At 35.9% G+C, this 19,198-nt stretch overlaps 1 protein-coding gene across 1 annotated transcript; it reads right to left on the bottom strand.

The window, feature by feature from the left end:
* Positions 1-4,454: 4,454 nt before the first annotated feature.
* Positions 4,455-18,985, bottom strand: LOC139695019 (sorbitol dehydrogenase-like). Its single transcript, XM_071593604.1, has 8 exons — positions 18,800-18,985; positions 18,681-18,714; positions 18,434-18,598; positions 16,627-16,786; positions 14,176-14,360; positions 13,427-13,605; positions 6,422-6,543; positions 4,455-5,015 (listed from the first exon to the last, which is right to left on the bottom strand). The coding sequence occupies exons 1-8, from the start codon at positions 18,857-18,859 to the stop codon at positions 4,859-4,861; spliced, it is 1,062 nt and encodes a 353-aa protein (XP_071449705.1). The 5' UTR covers positions 18,860-18,985; the 3' UTR covers positions 4,455-4,858.
* Between the last annotated feature and the right edge of the window lie 213 nt (positions 18,986-19,198).

Genomic DNA, 19,198 nt, shown 5'->3' on the forward strand with positions numbered 1-19,198 from the left:
GGTGTGAGTGGAACAGGGAGGAGATGAATAAGAGTAAATCTTATGTTATTCTTTATCCTATGCAAAAAAGAATTTATCATAACCCATACATAACATTTGTTTACTGCAGCTTGAGGTGTGCTGAAGATACTAAGTTTCTTGGCCCTTTTATGAACAAAACAATAAATTGGGAGGCAACAATCCTCTCTCTTCGTCCTTCAGTAGCCTTAGGCTGCTACCTGATTATATGAGTGCTTAAATCAACAAATGTGGAAACAGTCACCTCTGGTCAAACATGGGCATGTATTCTGTAGATTAAATGTGGCATGGGGGAAATGCTCCGAAAACTGTATGTACCTCTCTTTAAATTGCAGAAATGAACCTTTAGGATAATCTCCAATGCAAGGACATAGGATGGCTGTGGAAATCATTTTTAACTATTGAAAGTTCTCCTTTTAGTGCATATGTATCATGCCATCATATGAATCAAAGAATATTAATTAAATTATATTAAATTTAATTATTGACCAAGATGTATATAATTGTCCTGATAGAAATAGAATTTTATTGTAACATATCATGATCTCACTTAGTGCAGTAATGACCCATTATATATGGGTTGTAAATGATTTAACAGTTTACCTTCTATTGAAAATAAGAACAGCACTGTTAGTTTTAAATGAATATTTTAAAAATATTTTCTGGATGATTGCTTGGTGAATTTCTAAACTAATATAAGCTAATATTGTACCTACGGCCCTCTTCTGTTTTGACTTTTTCTTTTTTGATGATTCTTGCTCATTCTGACTTTCCCTTCTCCACTCATACCTGAGTATTCTGAGACATGAGCATGTTGAGGATATGCCTCCTATATCTCCCCTCTATTCCTATTTTCTGCAATAAATTTTTAATTTTGCTCATGTTTACTTTTTCAAATTCCTTCCCTAAATCCAGGAAACAAACATAGTATGAATCCTGATTGTACAAGGTCTGTTCAAAAAAAAAGATGAGACTGATTGAATAAATACCCTTTAATCATGCTTATTGCCTTCAAAATGCAGCCCTTAGTTGCCAATACAATTCTCCCATAGTTTGTTTCAGCTTTCAATTGCCACCTGGAATTCTTTCAGGATGGCCTTTAAAGTCTGTGGTACAATTCTGTTGGATGTCTTCAGTAGTTTCAAATTAGTATCATTTCAAGGTGGATTTCAATTTAGGAAATAGAAAAATCCCCCTGAGACAAGAACCAGAGATTAAGTTGGCTGGGGCATCACTTGTGTGCTGTTTTTGGCCAAAAGCTCAGTAGCAATCAATGTTGGATGCCGAGGAGCCTTGTCATGATTAAAGCAATTTGTGGTCTCTTCCACAACATGGCAAGTCTTAATTTTCTCATAATCTCTGTATACTGCTGCTCATTCACTGCTTGTCCTTTGGAGACGTATTCATAATGAATAATACCCTCCAAATCAAAGAAAACGATCAAAATCACCTTCATGTTTGATTGCTCCATCCAAGCTTTTTTGGGTCATGGGGAAAATGGTCCCTTCCACTGTGAAAACTGGGCTTTGGTTTTTATTTCATAACTATAAACCCAGATTTTGTCACCTTTGATGATTGCTTTGTAGAAGTTTCGGTCTTCTTGAAGATCTTGCAGTTCCTGGCTGATGTCAAGATGTTTTTGCCTCTGTTCATCCATTAAAACTCACTGCACAAATTTGGATGTGACAAACTGCATACCCAAAATTTTGGTCAAAATGGTGAAACACAATCGAACACTAATGTCAACTTCATTGGTAATCTTCATGACAGATAGTACACACTAAATCATCCACATTGTTGACATGGGCATTGTTTGTTGATGTCAATTGTCGTCCACTTCTCGGTTCTTCATCAATCCAGGTTTGTCCAGACTGGAAGCAGTTGTACCAACGAGAACACTGTGTCTGACTCGTAGATTCATGGCTGATTGCCTCGAGTCATTGCATAAGTTTCAGTTGCACTTTTCCTGAGGTTAAAACAAAATTCATTGCACACCCACTGCCTCCCTAACACCATCATTCTTACGGACACAAGAACTTGTACAGCAAGCGTGTGCAAGCTCAAACAAGAATTGCTGTTGTGCGGAGACAAGCTGAGATAGGGCCACAAGCAAGGTTGTTTTCCATCTCACAGGCGCCACTAGAAGGTGACATCCCACTGATTTTGATCTGTCAAGCAATTCGTGCTAAAAAAGACCAGTCTCCACTCTTTCTAAGACCTTGTATTCTATGTTCCTCTCTGATAGTGGCCTCATTCCTGCCATGGCATCATGCGTGTGAAAATGCCTCTCCCCTTTCTAAATCAAACTGGCCATGCCCTAAGTAATTATTTTCCCTCCTGTCCATCCTCTTATTCTAAGTGCCGCTTTAGTGGCATGTGAAACCAAATTTATTGTTCTATGGTCCTCACATGGGGACGCCTTTTCATCTATTGTAATGGTAGGTAACGCGGATGTGAAGAAACCTTCCAACCAAATTCCTTTCTCATAAATACTTTGAATTAGTCCATAGAACCCCTTCATCCTGTGTCCTCTTAAACATTTAAGTAGTTCCATGGAAGTGTCATATACCAATATGCCTTGTTCATTTGCAATGCTTTGAATGATTTTTCTATCTAGTAATCAAGTGTGCCTGGACCTAAGCTGTGCCCATCTGTGAAATTCTCTTTCTATGCCTACACTTGCTGGACTAATGTCTTGACCCCATAGTTCCTCTATATATTCTATCCATTTATCTTCAACAATTTATTGATCTACACTCTGTATATAATAGATATAAAATGACTGGTAAAATTGTTAACTCTTTACTGTTGAGAAGTTGAATATGTCTTGTGCCTGGAGATGGACCTTAAATCCAAAGTTTAAGTACATCTTAATAACATTAGCAATACATAAACAGAATTAATATAAAAAATCTAGGAAACTTGAGCTCTACTGCCTCATAAATAAACAAGGTGAGTGAAGAAATATAAAACCCAGTATGAAGCTCAGATATCCTTAATGGAGTCCTTTTAACACTGTGAAGGATCCCAAATGAGTTTGAGTGTTTGTGTCTGAAGTTGGTCACAGGCTAGGAAGCAACATTCCTGCACATCAATACAGAAGGATATTCTGGTCGAGAGGTGGTGGTTGGTCGTTGCCATTGAATTTCTTTTCCCACAAACCATCAAAACAAAATTTGTTTTCATTGCAGGAAGTGTGGTGCTAACTTATTACGGCTATAGGAGTTTTCATTTAACTTTTTCAGTATTAATATCAGTAAAAAAAAACAATTTTGAAATGTTTGAATTAAGTAAATATCCAGTGTCACACACAATAAAATTTCTCACTTATCAATTTCCTTTATAATCTTAAAGGATAGCAAAATTAGGGTTCACATATGAGGGGGTGCCCAAAAATAATTTTTTTAGCGCTATATATATTATTTTTTTACAAAAAAACCTCATCACCTTCAAAGTACTCCCTATTACACTTAATGCATTTGTCCAATCTGCGATACCACTGCTGGAAACATTTTTGTAACTCACCTGTTTTGATGACCAATAGCTCCTGCCTCATTTTTTTCTTTACCACTTCCACGTCATCAAAACATTCATTGCCCATTCATGCCCTCTCCATTAAAGGAAACAAGAAGAAATCATGCAGAGCGATGTCAGGTGAGAAAGGGGCAAGGGAGTCATACTGCTTTTGGCTAAAAATTGGCCCACTGAAATGGCCACATGAGCTGGCACGTTTTCATGGTAGAAAACCCAGTCCTTCGTCTCCCACAAATTGGGCCTTTTTCTGCTGCACAGTGTTATGCAATCTTTTCAAACCTCCAAATAGAAAGCCTGGTTAACCGTCTGACCTGTTAGGCTGAATTCAGAATGCAATATTCCTCTCACATCAAAAACAAATGAGCATCGTCTTTAGGTTTGATTTCTCTTGACGAGCTTTTTGAGGGCAAGGTGACAATGAAGTTTTCCACTGGCTTGATTGTTGTTGACGGACATCTAGAACGCGGTATGTCATCAAGTGACTTTTCACCTTCTTTGAAAAGAGAAAACGACTGGCACATTTGAGTCATTCACATAGCGCAATCCCTGTCAGCTGTTCCCAACAAAACTACAGTTTCTGCAGTATTTTTCCCAAGCAGGAAGCAAAATTTCATAGCAGTGCATTGTTTGCATACAATTATCTCCACCATGATGAAAAATGAGGAGCAAGCGAAACTGCTTTTACAAAATGAATTGTTTGACTGAACATAACCTTCCCAGACAACAACAATGCCAGTGCAGAACTCCGAATGATTTGCACTCTGCTCACCTAGCAGAAGAAGTGCATGCTACATAAACCCCATAAACTGCAGTATTATTCTGGTTATTTTTGGGTACCCCCTCATATATAAATGAAAACTTAATTTGTCAATAATATACTTTATTGCTTATTAATGATTAATAAAACATCATAAATATAAGAAGGATAACACGTAAAAGAATACAATTAATGATAAAATTTTAACAGTTTTTCTGTTCAACATTTTACAGAGACTTCACAATCACATGGTAATAGCTAAAAGCATAAAACAACTAAAAATAAAAACCAAAAAGTAATTCATTGCAAAATATTATCACCAACAATATGTATAACAGGGAAGAAGTTGTTTTTTTCAACATATTTATGAGAATAAAAGATAAATACCAATTATTCATACATATGTGTGACAAGCAAAGGTATTTAGAAATGAAAAATCAATACAAAAAAAGAATACAATTTATACCCCATATATGCTTTAAAATGCACCCAGAACATCTTAGAGATGTCAGAATTGTACTAAAACAGCATGTTATCAACACGACAGCTTTATTTATTGCAATGTATCATGACTTTGACTGGGTTACCTTGGCCAGTTCTGGCTGTGTCGTAAGCCTGGATTGTCTCTTCAATGGAAAAATGATGAGTTATCATTTTCCTAATATCCACTTTTCCATTTGCCAACAAATCCAGGGCCAAAGAATAACTAAAATATAAGAATGGATGGATCTTATTATGAAAAAGAAATAACTCACCTGCCCTTATAGTTACTGAGTAAAATATTTTATGATTGGTCAGTAAGTGAAAATTACGACTCGTACTTTCATACACAGTTATTAATGAAAAAAAAATTTTATTTCAATACAGGAGAAACACATTTTTTATGCGTCCATAATTTTTAAAACTACGTTTCAACTATAGTCATAAGGTTTAATGCATTATGTTAGTATTATTTAGAGAATTATATTGGTCAAGGAAGGTTTTCGTAGCCTTAGTACAGGTTTAGGGGAGGCAACCAACAGCTAAGGTCATTTGCGCCATTAGGAATGGATGAGATAGGAGGCAGGGTGGGGAGAAACCCAGCATCAGCATTAGCCTACTCAACGAAAATTGCCAAGGGGTCCCACCTGACGGACAACATACTCACTTTAAGTGCTTTCCCCAAAGCACCTCAAGCAGGGATCGGGATCCACTGAAAAATATCTGTCATCACCAGGATTTGAACCCGGGCCCTCTGGATGGGAAGCCAGTACGTTAGCAACTGCACCATCCCAATTTCCAGGAAGGTTTTGTATAGAACCAGGGACTAAATTACAGCTATACTGTTAGTCTCACGTAAGACAACAATCAATAAATAATTTGACACCTTGTACATGTGCTGCAGGCAAATATCATCCTGTTTGGAAATGAAAAAATAGTATCTTTGTGATTCCAATTTTATATTCAAAATTTATTATGATATGACCCGGGTTTCGATATTCAACGTCATCTTCAGGTTTTTTTTTCAGTTTCAGGTTCAAATTTTCAGTGGAATCACAGTTACTATTTTTTCATTTCAAATATGAATCGATTCCATAAAGTAATGCCAGAAACCATCAATCATTCTAGTTATTTTTAAGACATACCCTGTGTATGGTCATATGCTAACAAAAACATTGAATGTGAATTAAATGACTATGCATAGAGTACCTTTATCTTTTACATAAAAGTTCAAATATCTAATTGGCCTATATTACCATATTATGGGAAGGTCTGCATGTAAAAGCATCAGGGTAAAGGATTCTTAAAAATGAATGAACCTTGATAATAAGGGAAGGCTGTTCTTAAGATATGTCTATTATGAAACCCAGGGCAGTGACTAGTTTAGATCTTATAGTATGTTTGACCAAGAGAATTGTTGCAACACAAATTGTTTTATTAAGTTTGCAATCAGAGCTTTGTTTAAAATTTAAAAATGTACAGCTTAGAGCCATACACCATCCACAAATGTATCAACAGAAATTACACCATTATTAATCAAATTCTAGAACTCATTCATTTGTATGTCAAAAGACACCTTTAATAACTACTTCACGACAATTCCACAATTATAAATCAAAATCTAGAACTCACTCATTGGCATATCGGAAGACACCTTTGATGACTACTTCACGACAGCAAGCATTTATCAAAGGCACCTTAACTTCTGAGGGTCCCATTCCAACCAATACAACTGTGCCACCGGATTTCACAGCCTAGAGAGAGAATATCAAAAAGGATGAGGTTAGTTATTTAATTACCCCAAATTCTGCGACTCTTATTACAACAAAAATGGTATACTTATTCAGTATGAAGGGTTTACTCTGTGTTTGATGAATTATTATATGGAAAATATGAATTTAAACTTAAAGAAAATCTTATGGCATGTAAAAATTAGAAGATAATTATAATTCGTCAAAAGAAATTTCTGATATCATCAAAATACATTTTAAAAGAATACCAATGAAGAATGTTTGCTGCTCATTCTCACATTTCCAATTAACAAGATTGAATGACAGCTACCTAATTTATCAAATTTCTTTCCAAGGGATATGGCCTTACAGCAGAGGAGCAAGAACCTGTCCGGGGGCATGAGACTTTGCTTATCAGTGATTTATTTCAACTGTGTAATCTTTTTGCCTCCATTAGCCAATTGGTCACTTAAAAACCTGCTAAAAAGCCTAACTTTTATCATATATCACTTTTATTAAATTCAACTCAATTAATAATTATATTACCATATACATTATACCTTTTTTACTCAATATCCTACTATTAGCCACTTAATTGTTTAAAATCAGTTAAAAATCACAGGGTTGACTAAGGAAAAAGTGTATTCGCCTAAAATTATCATGGATTTCTTCAGGATTTTTTACAGTTTTTCAGGGTTTTACCATTTTGAACCAGAACAAGAACAATAACAATGGTTAGGGAAGGATATTGGAGTCAAATTAAGAATTTATTAATATCAGTAAAATGCCTCTCGAGAACAGTAAGAAACATTATGCAAAGGAACGAAACTACACCTGTGCATATGATTACCAAAACATTTCCATCCACCAAAGTTCTTTCCTGATTTCATTGCATTTTATCATTGGTCAAATGTGATGCACACCCACCCAGTCCTATCTGAATACCACCAAATTACATTCCCCTAACCCTCCCCTTTGTGGCATTATATAAATTCATCATGGTTGCTAAACTTTACCAATGTTTGTTTTTTGTTTCTATGGTTGTCCAGAGTCAGCTACAGTGCAACTAGTGCACTTAAAATAAATGCTTTGAGTTTGATGTATAAAATTGATAGATCTTATCACAAGAAAACAGCGCATAATAAAAGATGCACCGATAAAATTCAAGTGCAGAAGAACAAAGGAGTGCAACACATTGAAGAATAATGTGGCATTGTCCACTGAATATGCTAAGTATTGTTAATTATATGCATTTATGATTTTAGTCCATTCTTATGATTATAATAGATGTATGTTTTGTCTTATAATAGTTCTGCAAGAGAAATTATGTGCAGGGCTGTCGGTAAATCACTGTATTTAGAATGATAATATTTTTTTCAGTCTTGCAAATGGAAAATGTTAAACAACTTCACATTAATCATTGTTAATTATTTTGATGTACTTTAGAATTCTTGAAAGTGCAATCCATTGGGTTTATTGTGATTAATATAATTGAATATAAATTCAAACTGGTTACTGGTAATAAAACATATCTTCAGAACAAATGAATAATTTTTGAGAACAGGACTTCAAAACTTTACTTACATTCAGTAAACCAAAACAGTTTATTTCCTTAACAACTGGATGACTCTAATAGCCATTTCAGGTATGGGAAAATAACAGATTAAGATGAATAAATTCAAACCTATTTTATGGTGCTTAAAAAATGTCCTGCTTTTAGGATCAAATTTGAAGTCCAGAGGGAATGTGTGACAAACTGGATACATGGAATTAAAAAGCTTGACTTGAGATTTGTTTTTTTAGACAAGAGCAAAATACATTCCAATTGCAGGATCACTTGTTCTAGCACAAATGAAAATGTTTGCTGACACACTAAGGAAAACCAAGTCTAAAGCTTCTAATAGAGTACAAGTTTTGTAAAAAAGTATCGGTAACAATTTTTTCCTGAAGCTGAAGTGCTGAATTCAGACCATCAGTTAAGTGTACACATGATCGCAGATTGTATTGGCATTGATAAGATGACGGGTGCACACCATTACCACTGAAAATTTGGTATTGCAAAAGATCTATGCTAAACTTGTCCTAAAGGTCTTAATGGATGGCTAAGAGTATAGTTGAGTATCTGCTTGCAAAGGCCTTCTGCAACAGCATCGCGACAATTCCCCAACCATATTACAGTCCCAACTTGGCACCAGCAGACTATTTCCTATTCCCAAAATTGAAAGTCTCCCTCTAAGGACACCACCATGGGACCTCAACTGCCATCAAAGAAGCTTGCACACATACCCTAAAGGACCTTTTGGAATCCACCAAATAGGGAGCCTTTGAGTCGGGAAAAGCCAATCTGGCAAAAGTGTGCCGATGCTCAAGGGATGCACTTTGAAGAATTTTGAGGCATTGTAACGATATCTGAAGCATCTATTTTTTCTTGACTTTTCCCGATACTTTTTATATAAATCCTGCACATATTATATTCTTATTAATAGTGTGTGGACCAGTTTTTGTAGAGTGGCAAACAACATGAGTCATTCAATAAGTTCGTACAAAATTCCTAGAAATGGCACTCATAGAATTGGAAAGGGTTTGCTTTAGGTACACCCCATCTCTCACTCAACTGCTGTTAAAGTTTCACCTATATCCATTGCTTGGTTTCATTTTAGTAGTTGACTGAAGCAACAAACTTTTAGAAAATGGAATTAAATGAGTTTTCTGCAGTAATAAAATACTTCTATTTAAAAGGCATAACATCAAAAGAGATCAAGGCAGACCTGGATGAAGTTCACGGCACATCTGCTCCTGTGTTCGTGACTACTACAATTGACAAAATCCACAATATGGTTTTGAGTGATCGATGAATTAAAGTTTAAAAAATAGTTGAGGTGACATGCTTATCACAAAGTACAGTGTTTTTCATTCAGCACGAAAAATTGTGTGAGAAAAAAATCTCAGCAACAAAGGCATCTCTCAGCGGAGAATAAACACAATTGTGTGGTCAATTTGGATGCTGGTTTGATGCTTTACCATTGTAACCCTGACAAGTTTCGTATCAATACATGACTTTGGATGAAACATGGATACATTACTACACTCCAGACACAAAGGAACATTTAAAACAAGAGGGTTTATTAAGTCAGGGGGGAAAGGGGGAGAAAGGAAGTGAGGTGATTTAAGAGGGGAACATTCGAAAAATGACAGAGAATTTGACACACTAATTTTAAAATATAGAAAAGGGATGAGAAAGAAATTGGTTTGTTGTCACTATTGATAACGTTAATTTTAAATTTGTGGTTAAACAGACTTACATAAGTGTCAAGTAAATAATTGGTTGTTTATTTGATTAGATGAAGATCGTTTTCCGAGGTTTCATGTCCTGTATTGAGTAAGTGTTGAGCAATGCTGGAATTTTCAAGTCTGTTATATTTAAAATGGGCCATATGCTCCTTGAAACTTGTCTTTATGTTCCAACATGTTTATCCCAATTAGGAAACATCCCAAGATATTTGGTAAATTCCTGATTTATTGACAGTGTCGATCTTATCTTTTCTGTTCCCCAGCAAAAGTTTAAGTTTCTTACTGTTACTGAAAGAAATCTTTTCATTAAATGTTTTAAATTTCTTATCTAGACCTTTAGTCAATGGACGATGGTAAGGTAGTTTAATGTAGTGTAAGGGCTCGTCTTGAGAGCAGGTATTGGAATTCTTAAGGAGCCTCTTCAAGTTATATTTTTCAATATATTATCTATTATAGACCCATTAAAGCCGTTTTGTGTGGTGATACATTTAATATTCTTTAACTCTTTCAAATAACTACTTTTAACAAGTGGAATATTAACTAGTCTGTGGACCAATGCATAAAAAGAAGCGAGGTTACTGTTGGGAACAAAGGAATCAAGGTAAATGTAGTAGCCCGTATTTGTAGGTTTATGGTATAAAGTCTCTTTATCAGCAAATTAAAATTGAAAATTAATAATAGTGACAACGGACCGATTACTTACTAATCCCTTTTCTCTACTTTAAAATTAGTATTTCAAATTCTCTGTCATTTTTTTAATGTTCCCCTCTTTAAATATCCTCACTTCTTTTCATTTCCACCCCACCCCCTCCACTGACTACAATGCCCCACCCTTTACCGTATTTGTTTCCTTTTCACCCCCCCCCCCTTTACAGTAATTCGTTCCTCTAATTTTTGCCTTCACCACTCTTTAGCTTAGGATATACGAGGGTCATCCGGAAAGTAGTACCCGTTCGTGAAATAAAGACACAAAAGTAAATATTAACAAACATAAAAAATTTTATTTGAAAGAGGATACTTTAAACTACTTCTCAACATAATCTCCAAGCAAATTAAGGCATTTGTCATAACGTGTGACAAGTTTCTGTATTCCTGCTGCATAGTCCTTCGCCGCCAGCTCATTGAGATACGCGAGGGACCCATCTTGCACAAATTTTTGCATAATGCAGATGGTGTTTAACAATTTCATGAACAATTGTTCGAGAAACATTGGGAAAATGCTCACAGATGTCATCAATTGTGACGCGCCGATCGTTCCTCACGAATTCGTCAACTGAGCTCACCAGTTGGTCTGTAATGACAGACGGTCTCCCCGAACGCTCATCGTCGTGTGTGTTCCCCCTCCCCATGTTGAAGTTGCGACACCACCGCCGAACAGACGACTCGTCCATTACATTGTCTCCATACACCTCCTTTAATTGGCGATGAATATCACATGGGCGAACGTTTCTTGCATTGAGGAATTTAATCACTGCCCTCACTTCACAACTGGCGGCGTTCTCAATTTTTTTAAACATTGTAAACAATCACAGAAACAACACAGGCAATGCTAGCGTCACGCAACTTGGCTCAGAGAAGGCAGACAAGCCACTGAAGCTATCTGACCTCGTCCAGCGGCTACTCGCGTCGTCAGCACTTCATGCGGCACGAACGGGTACTACTTTCCGGATGACCCTCGTACATTGAAGCCAGCCAAAAGTCAAAGGTGATTGTCTTCCAACCAGGAAGAGGAGGGCTGCCAGGAGTGAACCTATTGGTGGAAGGAGTTGTCCTACCGTGGGAATCCAAAGTTCTCTACCTCGGAGTGCTGATGGAGGGAAAACTCCTTTGAAATTCCCATGTGCTTCATGTCTGTGCAAAGGCATACATGGCACTTAATCCCCTTCAGCTTATTATTGACCCACCTATCCTGAGTATGGACATGAAGCGTCGACTGTACTATGCGTGGGTTCTGGTGATCATTACGTACGCAGCACCAGTACAGTCAGGAGTGATGCGGAACAAGTCTCGCTCGATATCAAGTGGTGCAGAACTCTGCTCTTTGGTGCATCTTGGGCCGCGGCTTTTCTGCCCACAGTTCCAGGATGCATGAAGACAGGAAGTTGGAACCCTTACAACGTCATTCTGCCTACAGATTCTGCTGCTCTGCCAAGAATTTCAAGGAAATTCTTTGGCAGAGCAGCAGAATCAGAGGTGCACCTCGTTTCAAGGGCCGTGGAAATCCGAGTTTTGCCATGAGACCGCTACAAGTGCCATATTGCCAGCCTGGATGCAGAGGAAGCCCTTCCAGCTAAGAAAAAGCCTAGGCTACTCTGAACGGGGAGGAATTGAAATAGCTGACAGTGTAGAAGATTTCTTCTTGCCTTAGTAGCCTAAGCGGCTGGAAAGCCGCAGTGCAGGGGACCACATGCAGGACCCCTGCAAAAAATACTTCTTTCCTGATTCACATATAACTTTTTGTAGCAAGTCCTCTTTTTCTTCAGTTTTCTGAGGAGGGCTACATTGTAGCTGAAATACACGTATCTGATGCAGTCATTTTTTCCTGTTTTTTTGCTAACTTTGCTCAATTTGAGAAACATTCTCCAAGTAATGAGGCCCTTTTTGAATGAGTGAGTGATTGTTTTCCTGAGTGCTTGTGAGTGTGTCACCTCTGTCTTTGTCCCTAGCGTGGAATTTATTCCTGTAAACAGTCATGGATAGTGTATATCTGTTCATAAACCCAGGTATCCTTAACTGAGACCCTTTAACCCTGTCAATGATCCCAATTGTGTTTGAGTGCTTGGGTCTGCAGTTAGTCACTGCGATAGTAACATTCCTGCAAACTACTGCAGAAGGTTGTTCTTGTTGAGAGGTAGTGGTTGGTCACTGTTACGGAATTGCTTTTCCCACAAACCATCACAACAAAAAATTTTGTTTTCATTGTGGGATGAGTGGTGCTAACTCATTAGGGCTATAGGGTTTTCATTTTATTTTATCAATTTATGAGGCCGTAGAGCTCAATTTCTTATACCAAAGATAATAATTGAATTCATGTAATATGACCACTTTTCTAAAGATAATTTCTTTTATGATGCTTATTCAGGTAATCCAACCATGTCCTGAACAAGGTACTCCTATTTTATCATTAGTTGCTCTGACCATACAGGTATATAATATTTAGTCTGCATTAGAAAAGTAAGAAGAGACCAAGGATAAAGGAGTAAATTCAACATAAAGACAAGTCAGGATACAGCTTACAACAAAGAAATCACTATTTCCTCAAGAAATACACATTAGCTGCTAATTGTACAATGAAAATTAATATCATTTTAATGACATACCTTTTTTGACAACCCCTCAATAAAATTCAAATGATGGATTCAGTCTATGATCAAAAATTATCTGATAAACAAAAGATATATTTGGCCAATTTTATTTTTCCTCAGAAATTATATTTCAGATTTGTTTTGGATATTACATAATGAATATTTTTTTCTAAATATATAGAATAATATTGTATAGTATTTATAGTTTAATAAAATCACTAAATTATAAAAGGGATTATAAATGATTATTATAATGACATTGAATTACTATTACTATCCATCCCAATTAATAATATATTTGTGTAACTCACCACTAAGGAGAGTCGAATACTTGACTCTGCTCCAGAGCACTCGATACAAACTGATGGACTTCCTCCTAAGGCCTCTTTCACTTTCTCTGCAAGACTTGTTTCGGTGTCATATTTACGAATTGATAAGACACCATCTGCCCCAAAGCCTTTAGCCAAATTCAAACGCTGAGTGACAACATCTATCAAGAAAAAAATCAATTATTTGCAGGAAACAGTCATCGAGCCATAAAACACACAACATCTAACCAACTTTGGTGAAGAATGAATGATCTTGGAAAGTATAATTAATACTAAATCATTAAAGTGTGATTTACCATCTAGATAAACTCTGATAGTCACTGAGCAAGGCCATGTTAAAGAAAATACAGTGAAGCTGGTTTACTAGTTTTCAAATGTATTTCAAAACTTTTTTGAAATAATATATGGGTTCTGTATCCAAAGTATGCATTCAGAAACAAATAGTCTTTCATTGTTTTTGCAAAAAAGTTACTGATACATACATACATTTCAACATACTGAAATATTTTTAGCTAAAATAATTTCCAATTTCTCTCATAGTTAGCTCTCATACGAGGTTAAGCCATTTTTCATAGTTTCCTATACCAAGCAGTAAATTTTCCATGGTGACATCTTGTTGAAAAGGTTTATTTAACAAAATGCATGAAAAGTAGCTTAACTTTGAAATATATTTACACATGATAAACTATTAATTACCGCAGATAGTATCATGTGCATACATATATTCTTACCAGTCACCAGCACCTTACTAGCACCCATTGCTTTGGCTGCAATGAGACTCACAAGGCCAATCGGCCCAGAACCAGTTATCAGCACTGTGGACCCCAGAGTGACATTAGCTTTCCTGCATGCATGGACACCCACAGAGAGGGGCTCCAGCAAGGCTCCCTCTTCCATAGACAAGTAGTCGGGCAACCTGAATTTTAAAATATAGCAATTATACAGTTAACTTAAAAGTCAAACCATGACAATCTAAGACAAAATTCATGCTATAGTAACAAACAAAACTTGAATTGAAGTTCACACAAAATAAGTATTGGCCTAGTAATTCATACAATACCATGATAATATGCTAGAAATAGCTTTGAAAAATTAAAGCTAATAAATGTTGAAGTACTTAATGCTTAACTGGAGTTAACAATTCAAATGTAACTGTATGCTAAGTAAGGGGCGTATATAGTGAAAATAAAAGTTTTGTATTTCACAAATTTCTTAGCTCTAGGCCATATATTTCCTAACAATAATAAAGTTCCTATGAATATCATCACAAATTACATCACCAAATATAATATGCAAAACAAATATTTCACAACTTTGCTGATTTCATGAAGTATGGACAAATCTCTGAAAGAAGAGCAAATCTATTTCCAAATTTATGATTGCATGATGAAACAAAAACACCCTCCAAACATTTTTAATAGAACATGGACAAAGTGGAAACTTGGAAAAAAGTTGCATCTAAAAACTAAAATACACAGTTTACAACTCAATTTATAATGGAAAAACAGGGAGATCATTCAAGCTACCCACCAAGAAACACAAGTGAAATGTCCTGAATGGGAATGTCACCCACCATTTTGTCAAACATATATGGAAGATGGCCAATGTTTTGTTTTGGACATGCAAGTAATTCAACGAAAGGAAAATGGATAAAAATCTACACACTAGAACAGTTAGAGATGAGAGGAGAGTTCATTACAGGAAAATTGGTGAGCAAGAATATCTTTTAGAGATACCCCTTTTTAAAGTGCCTTTGTCCTTGAACAAAGTACATTTGTAAACTCCTTTGCCCCCCCCATTCATTACACTTTCCTTCCTACTCATTTTTCCCTCCCACTCAACCAGCTCATTGTACCAACCCATGCTCCACCCCTCCCCATTGCCTCTTGATCGATACTTGTCCCTTCCCACCTCAAACTTCCTTCCATAATCCACCTCGCCTCCAAGAAAGAGTATATATGAAAAATTGTATTGCTCAGCCATGTTATGAAATTTTATTCCTTATGCCCCCTCAGCATCAAAACCGGTAGTAAGGTACTAAAGTTTAGAGTGAAAAATTACAAATTTTACTTATTCAGTGACCTCAAAAGAAATTTATTTAAACCCTGCATATACTGAAGAAAAATTATAAGGAGAAAAAAAAGAGAAAATATTATTTCCTCAGAAATATCATTAAATTCAGCTGACAGTAGGAATTACAAGAGAGACAATTGAATTACTTTTTCATTTAAATTTTAATGAAATGGGTCCGAGGCCTACCACCTCTAAAAATGTTAATTCAAACCAATTCTGTTAAGCCAAGCGTTTATTGTACTAAAATCAACAGCTGCAAGTGGCAATCAACTACCAAAACATCTGACTTCTGCCATGCTAATTCATAGTAATGCATTATTCCATAAAAAAAGCCAGCCTAAATTTTAATCGCGTCAAATTCCATTTTCACATCACCTCGTAAATTCATAGAATTGAGTCATATGTACTAATGATAGCTCTCATGAAAATTTTCATCTTTTGAAAACTTGAAAATTTTGCATCAGATTGACGAGTTGGTTAAATGGAAATGAAAAGGCTAATAGACTGATTTACATATTAGTATTAGCTATCATATACAATCATCTCACTCCATTACAAGCATGCTCATTAGATTATGATTTTGGGATTCAATCGTGTGAAATACAAATATGGAAAATTATAATCACCCTACGAAAATATATGTTTAATAAAGAAACCAAATTACAGGTGAACACTTTGATAAAAGATCTGGTACTAATTCAAAGGGGAGGCAACAGAGAGTCTCAGGTCATATGTACTCTAAGGACAGAAGCAAGGAATTTTGGATGGGTATGATAGTTAGGGACTAGAGTAATGGTGGCGAGAAGCCTGGGATCAGCATTGGGCTACTTTTAAGGACAGCTGCCAAGATGTTCACAGTTTCATGTCCTATCTGACCAACAGAGTACTTGAAATGCTCTCCACACAACACCCAAAGTAGGCATCGGAATACCATTTAAATGCCCTACCACTGATGGGATTTGAACCCAGTTGAAGCCAGTACATTAGCCAACGCTCCAATCCAATCCCCATGAAAGTTCTTGCGGAAAAATGAGTTGTGGAAAATTTTTCATGTGTTACATTACCTAGACTGAATCCACATACTAATGTCTATTAAAAGGCAGCCTTACTTATAGCAAAAATCAGCAGCATGAGCATAGTAACGCGTAAGATTCCCATGACAAGGTGGTGTAGCACAAAATATGATGTCGGGGCACAAGTTGTAGTTTCCTTCCTTACAAAAACTGCATCTTCGACAAGGTACACCAGGCTCAATTGCCACTCGATCCCCTACGGTACACAAATATTAATTAGAAGAAAAAGAGATAACACAGGATAACGAAAACTTTCAGTAACTAGAATCAACCAAAACTAAAGAGGGACTTGAACTGATTGACAAATAAAATAAAAGGGTTTATTGAAGAGATAAATACTCAAATGAAAGACATAAGTAGAAGTCTGTAGAAATGAAATTGTTGGGATTAATAAAATTACAATTAAATGTAGGCCAAAATTATAGAAATTCAGAAATTTGCTACTGCCTATTAACTGATATGTAGCTATGACTAGCTTCTGGCATACACATCTTGATATATAAGAGAGAGAAATAAATGTAGGATGGAAAAATCACATGATAAATTGATAATTGAAATATTAGAATTCATATTCCAATTGACTTATGAAGAAGCAACTGTTGTATACTAATACAGAATTCCATAGTTAGCAACAATAACAGGAAATTCAACATATTAATAATTTCTTGTAAAGATGATATCATAATATCCCACCATCATTGCTGTTTTTGCTCATAAAGGTTTCAAATCAACTTGCTATCAACATCAATTGAAGAGAAAAAAAGACATTTCTAGCATTATCAACACACATGTGGAAACCACACATCATTCTGCAATGCCAAAAATCAAAAGACACCTATGGCAGAACAAATGACAAAAATTACTACCTAAAAATAGGAATTTACCAACAATGGAACATTCACATTTTTATTGGATTAAAAATGTCTTTTCATAATATTTCAGATAACCTACATAGAAGTTAAAGATAATGGAATTCAGGAGAAAAAAGCTCAGTTATAAAGAAAAAGTATGGCTAAAATTCAAAATAAAGTTACAACTTCAGCAAACTGGGTAGAAGCACAGCATAAATGGAAGGATGCGGTAACTATAAACAAAATAGTTTCCATAATAAACTCCTCGTTTTATCCATTGTCTCTAACTGAATGAGTTATGCCTCATATTTTTTGCTTACTTTCCATGTGTCCAACCAAGAAATGGAATGCTACAGGACCAGATTCAAAAGTAAAAAAAACACTTGGAATGTAATTTTGCCCTTCCTAGACTTATATGCTATCATTTTCTGGATTCCATGGGCACATGAAATCGGGAAGCAGAAAGTATAACCTTCCACCCAAAGGGAGACTTGGATTTCCTTTCATTGGCTGAATGGGTAGTTATAACTCCTAAGTAGGTGATAAGTGCTCAAGTTAGTAATAGAGAACAACTGTAGTCGAGGATCTACACATGAGGTACACAATATGCTGCAACCTATTCTAAAGTCTCTTAGATTATTTCTTAGAATCTTTTTCTTTACCCTCAAAGTAAGCAAACAAATTATTTCAAAACATTTACTTAGAATAAATATTTTGTACTTAAATGCTGTAACTTGCCAATATTTGAAAAGCTTCTAACCCTAACAAAAAATCGAAGGCTAAATTGGCTGTCTCTAATTCAATTCAATTTATATTGTCAAGGCTGCAGTATTAATAAGGGAAGGCGATCGACAGCTGATACCATAGGCGTATCTTTTTAAGGCTTATATGGACCGATACCAGTTTTCCCACAGGAGATTAACACTCAGAGTTGCTATTTCATAAATACTGTGCCAGGTAGCTATTAAATAATTATCCCCAAGGGATGTTACCTGGTTTTAAGTTCTTGACATCTTTTCCAATTTTTGCCACTACTCCGCTTGCCTCATGTCCCATAATCATAGGTTCCTTCACCACGAAGTCACCGATGGCTCCCTTAACAAGGTAATGCACATCAGAACCACATATGCCGACACAATGCATCTCAAGGAGTACCTCTGTAAAATTAAATATTCATGAGAGAACCATCTCTTTTGAATGAAAATATTAAACGTAAAATGATACGTTTATAACTCTTACCGTCATCTTTTGGGACGGGAATTGGACGATTCTCCTGCAAAATGCCAAGTTTAAATTTGCAGCAGACAAGACATCGACTTATCACAAAAAAATAATAGAAATTAAGTAACGTTACTCACAAGTCTTAAGTCGTTCACATTATAGAGAACTGCGGTCAAATTATCTTCTGCAGCAGACATACTGTCTTGAATTTAACAAATTAACGAGTATATTTCGATAAATATAAATTAGGAAGAGATCACATAAACAACCACCACCGTAACCGCAAGCTAACCCGAGCAAAACTACCGACTTGAACGGACCACTCGTACCTCGCTCCGATTGAAGACTGACTGAGACTTCGCGCATGCGTGAACTACGAAAAGCATTCCTACCAATCCTAACATTCCTCGCGTGTCATCAGGATCAAATTCCCGTAAAATTAGATAAATGCCACCATATTCAAAAGTCAATGAGACGGGCTAAATTAATACACAACAATTTAAATTCTTTCGAGTTACTATGTTTTCGCAATCTTA

Source organism: Hetaerina americana, unplaced genomic scaffold, assembly GCF_022747635.1.
Source record: "Hetaerina americana unplaced genomic scaffold, ioHetAmer1.1.p SCAF_6, whole genome shotgun sequence".
Lineage (NCBI taxonomy): Eukaryota > Metazoa > Arthropoda > Insecta > Odonata > Calopterygidae > Hetaerina > Hetaerina americana.

Bases quoted from the DNA above. Each gene is read 5' to 3' on its own strand.
- LOC139695019 (XM_071593604.1), bottom strand. From the start codon at position 18,859: ATGTCTGCTGCAGAAGATAATTTGACCGCAGTTCTCTATAATGTGAAC. The intron at 18,715-18,799 runs GTGAGTAACGTT...GGCATTTTGCAG, and splicing joins ATGTGAACGACTTAAGACTT to GAGAATCGTCCAATTCCCGT. The intron at 16,787-18,433 runs GTAACATCCCTT...TGTGTACCGTAG, and splicing joins TGTCAAGAACTTAAAACCAG to GGGATCGAGTGGCAATTGAG.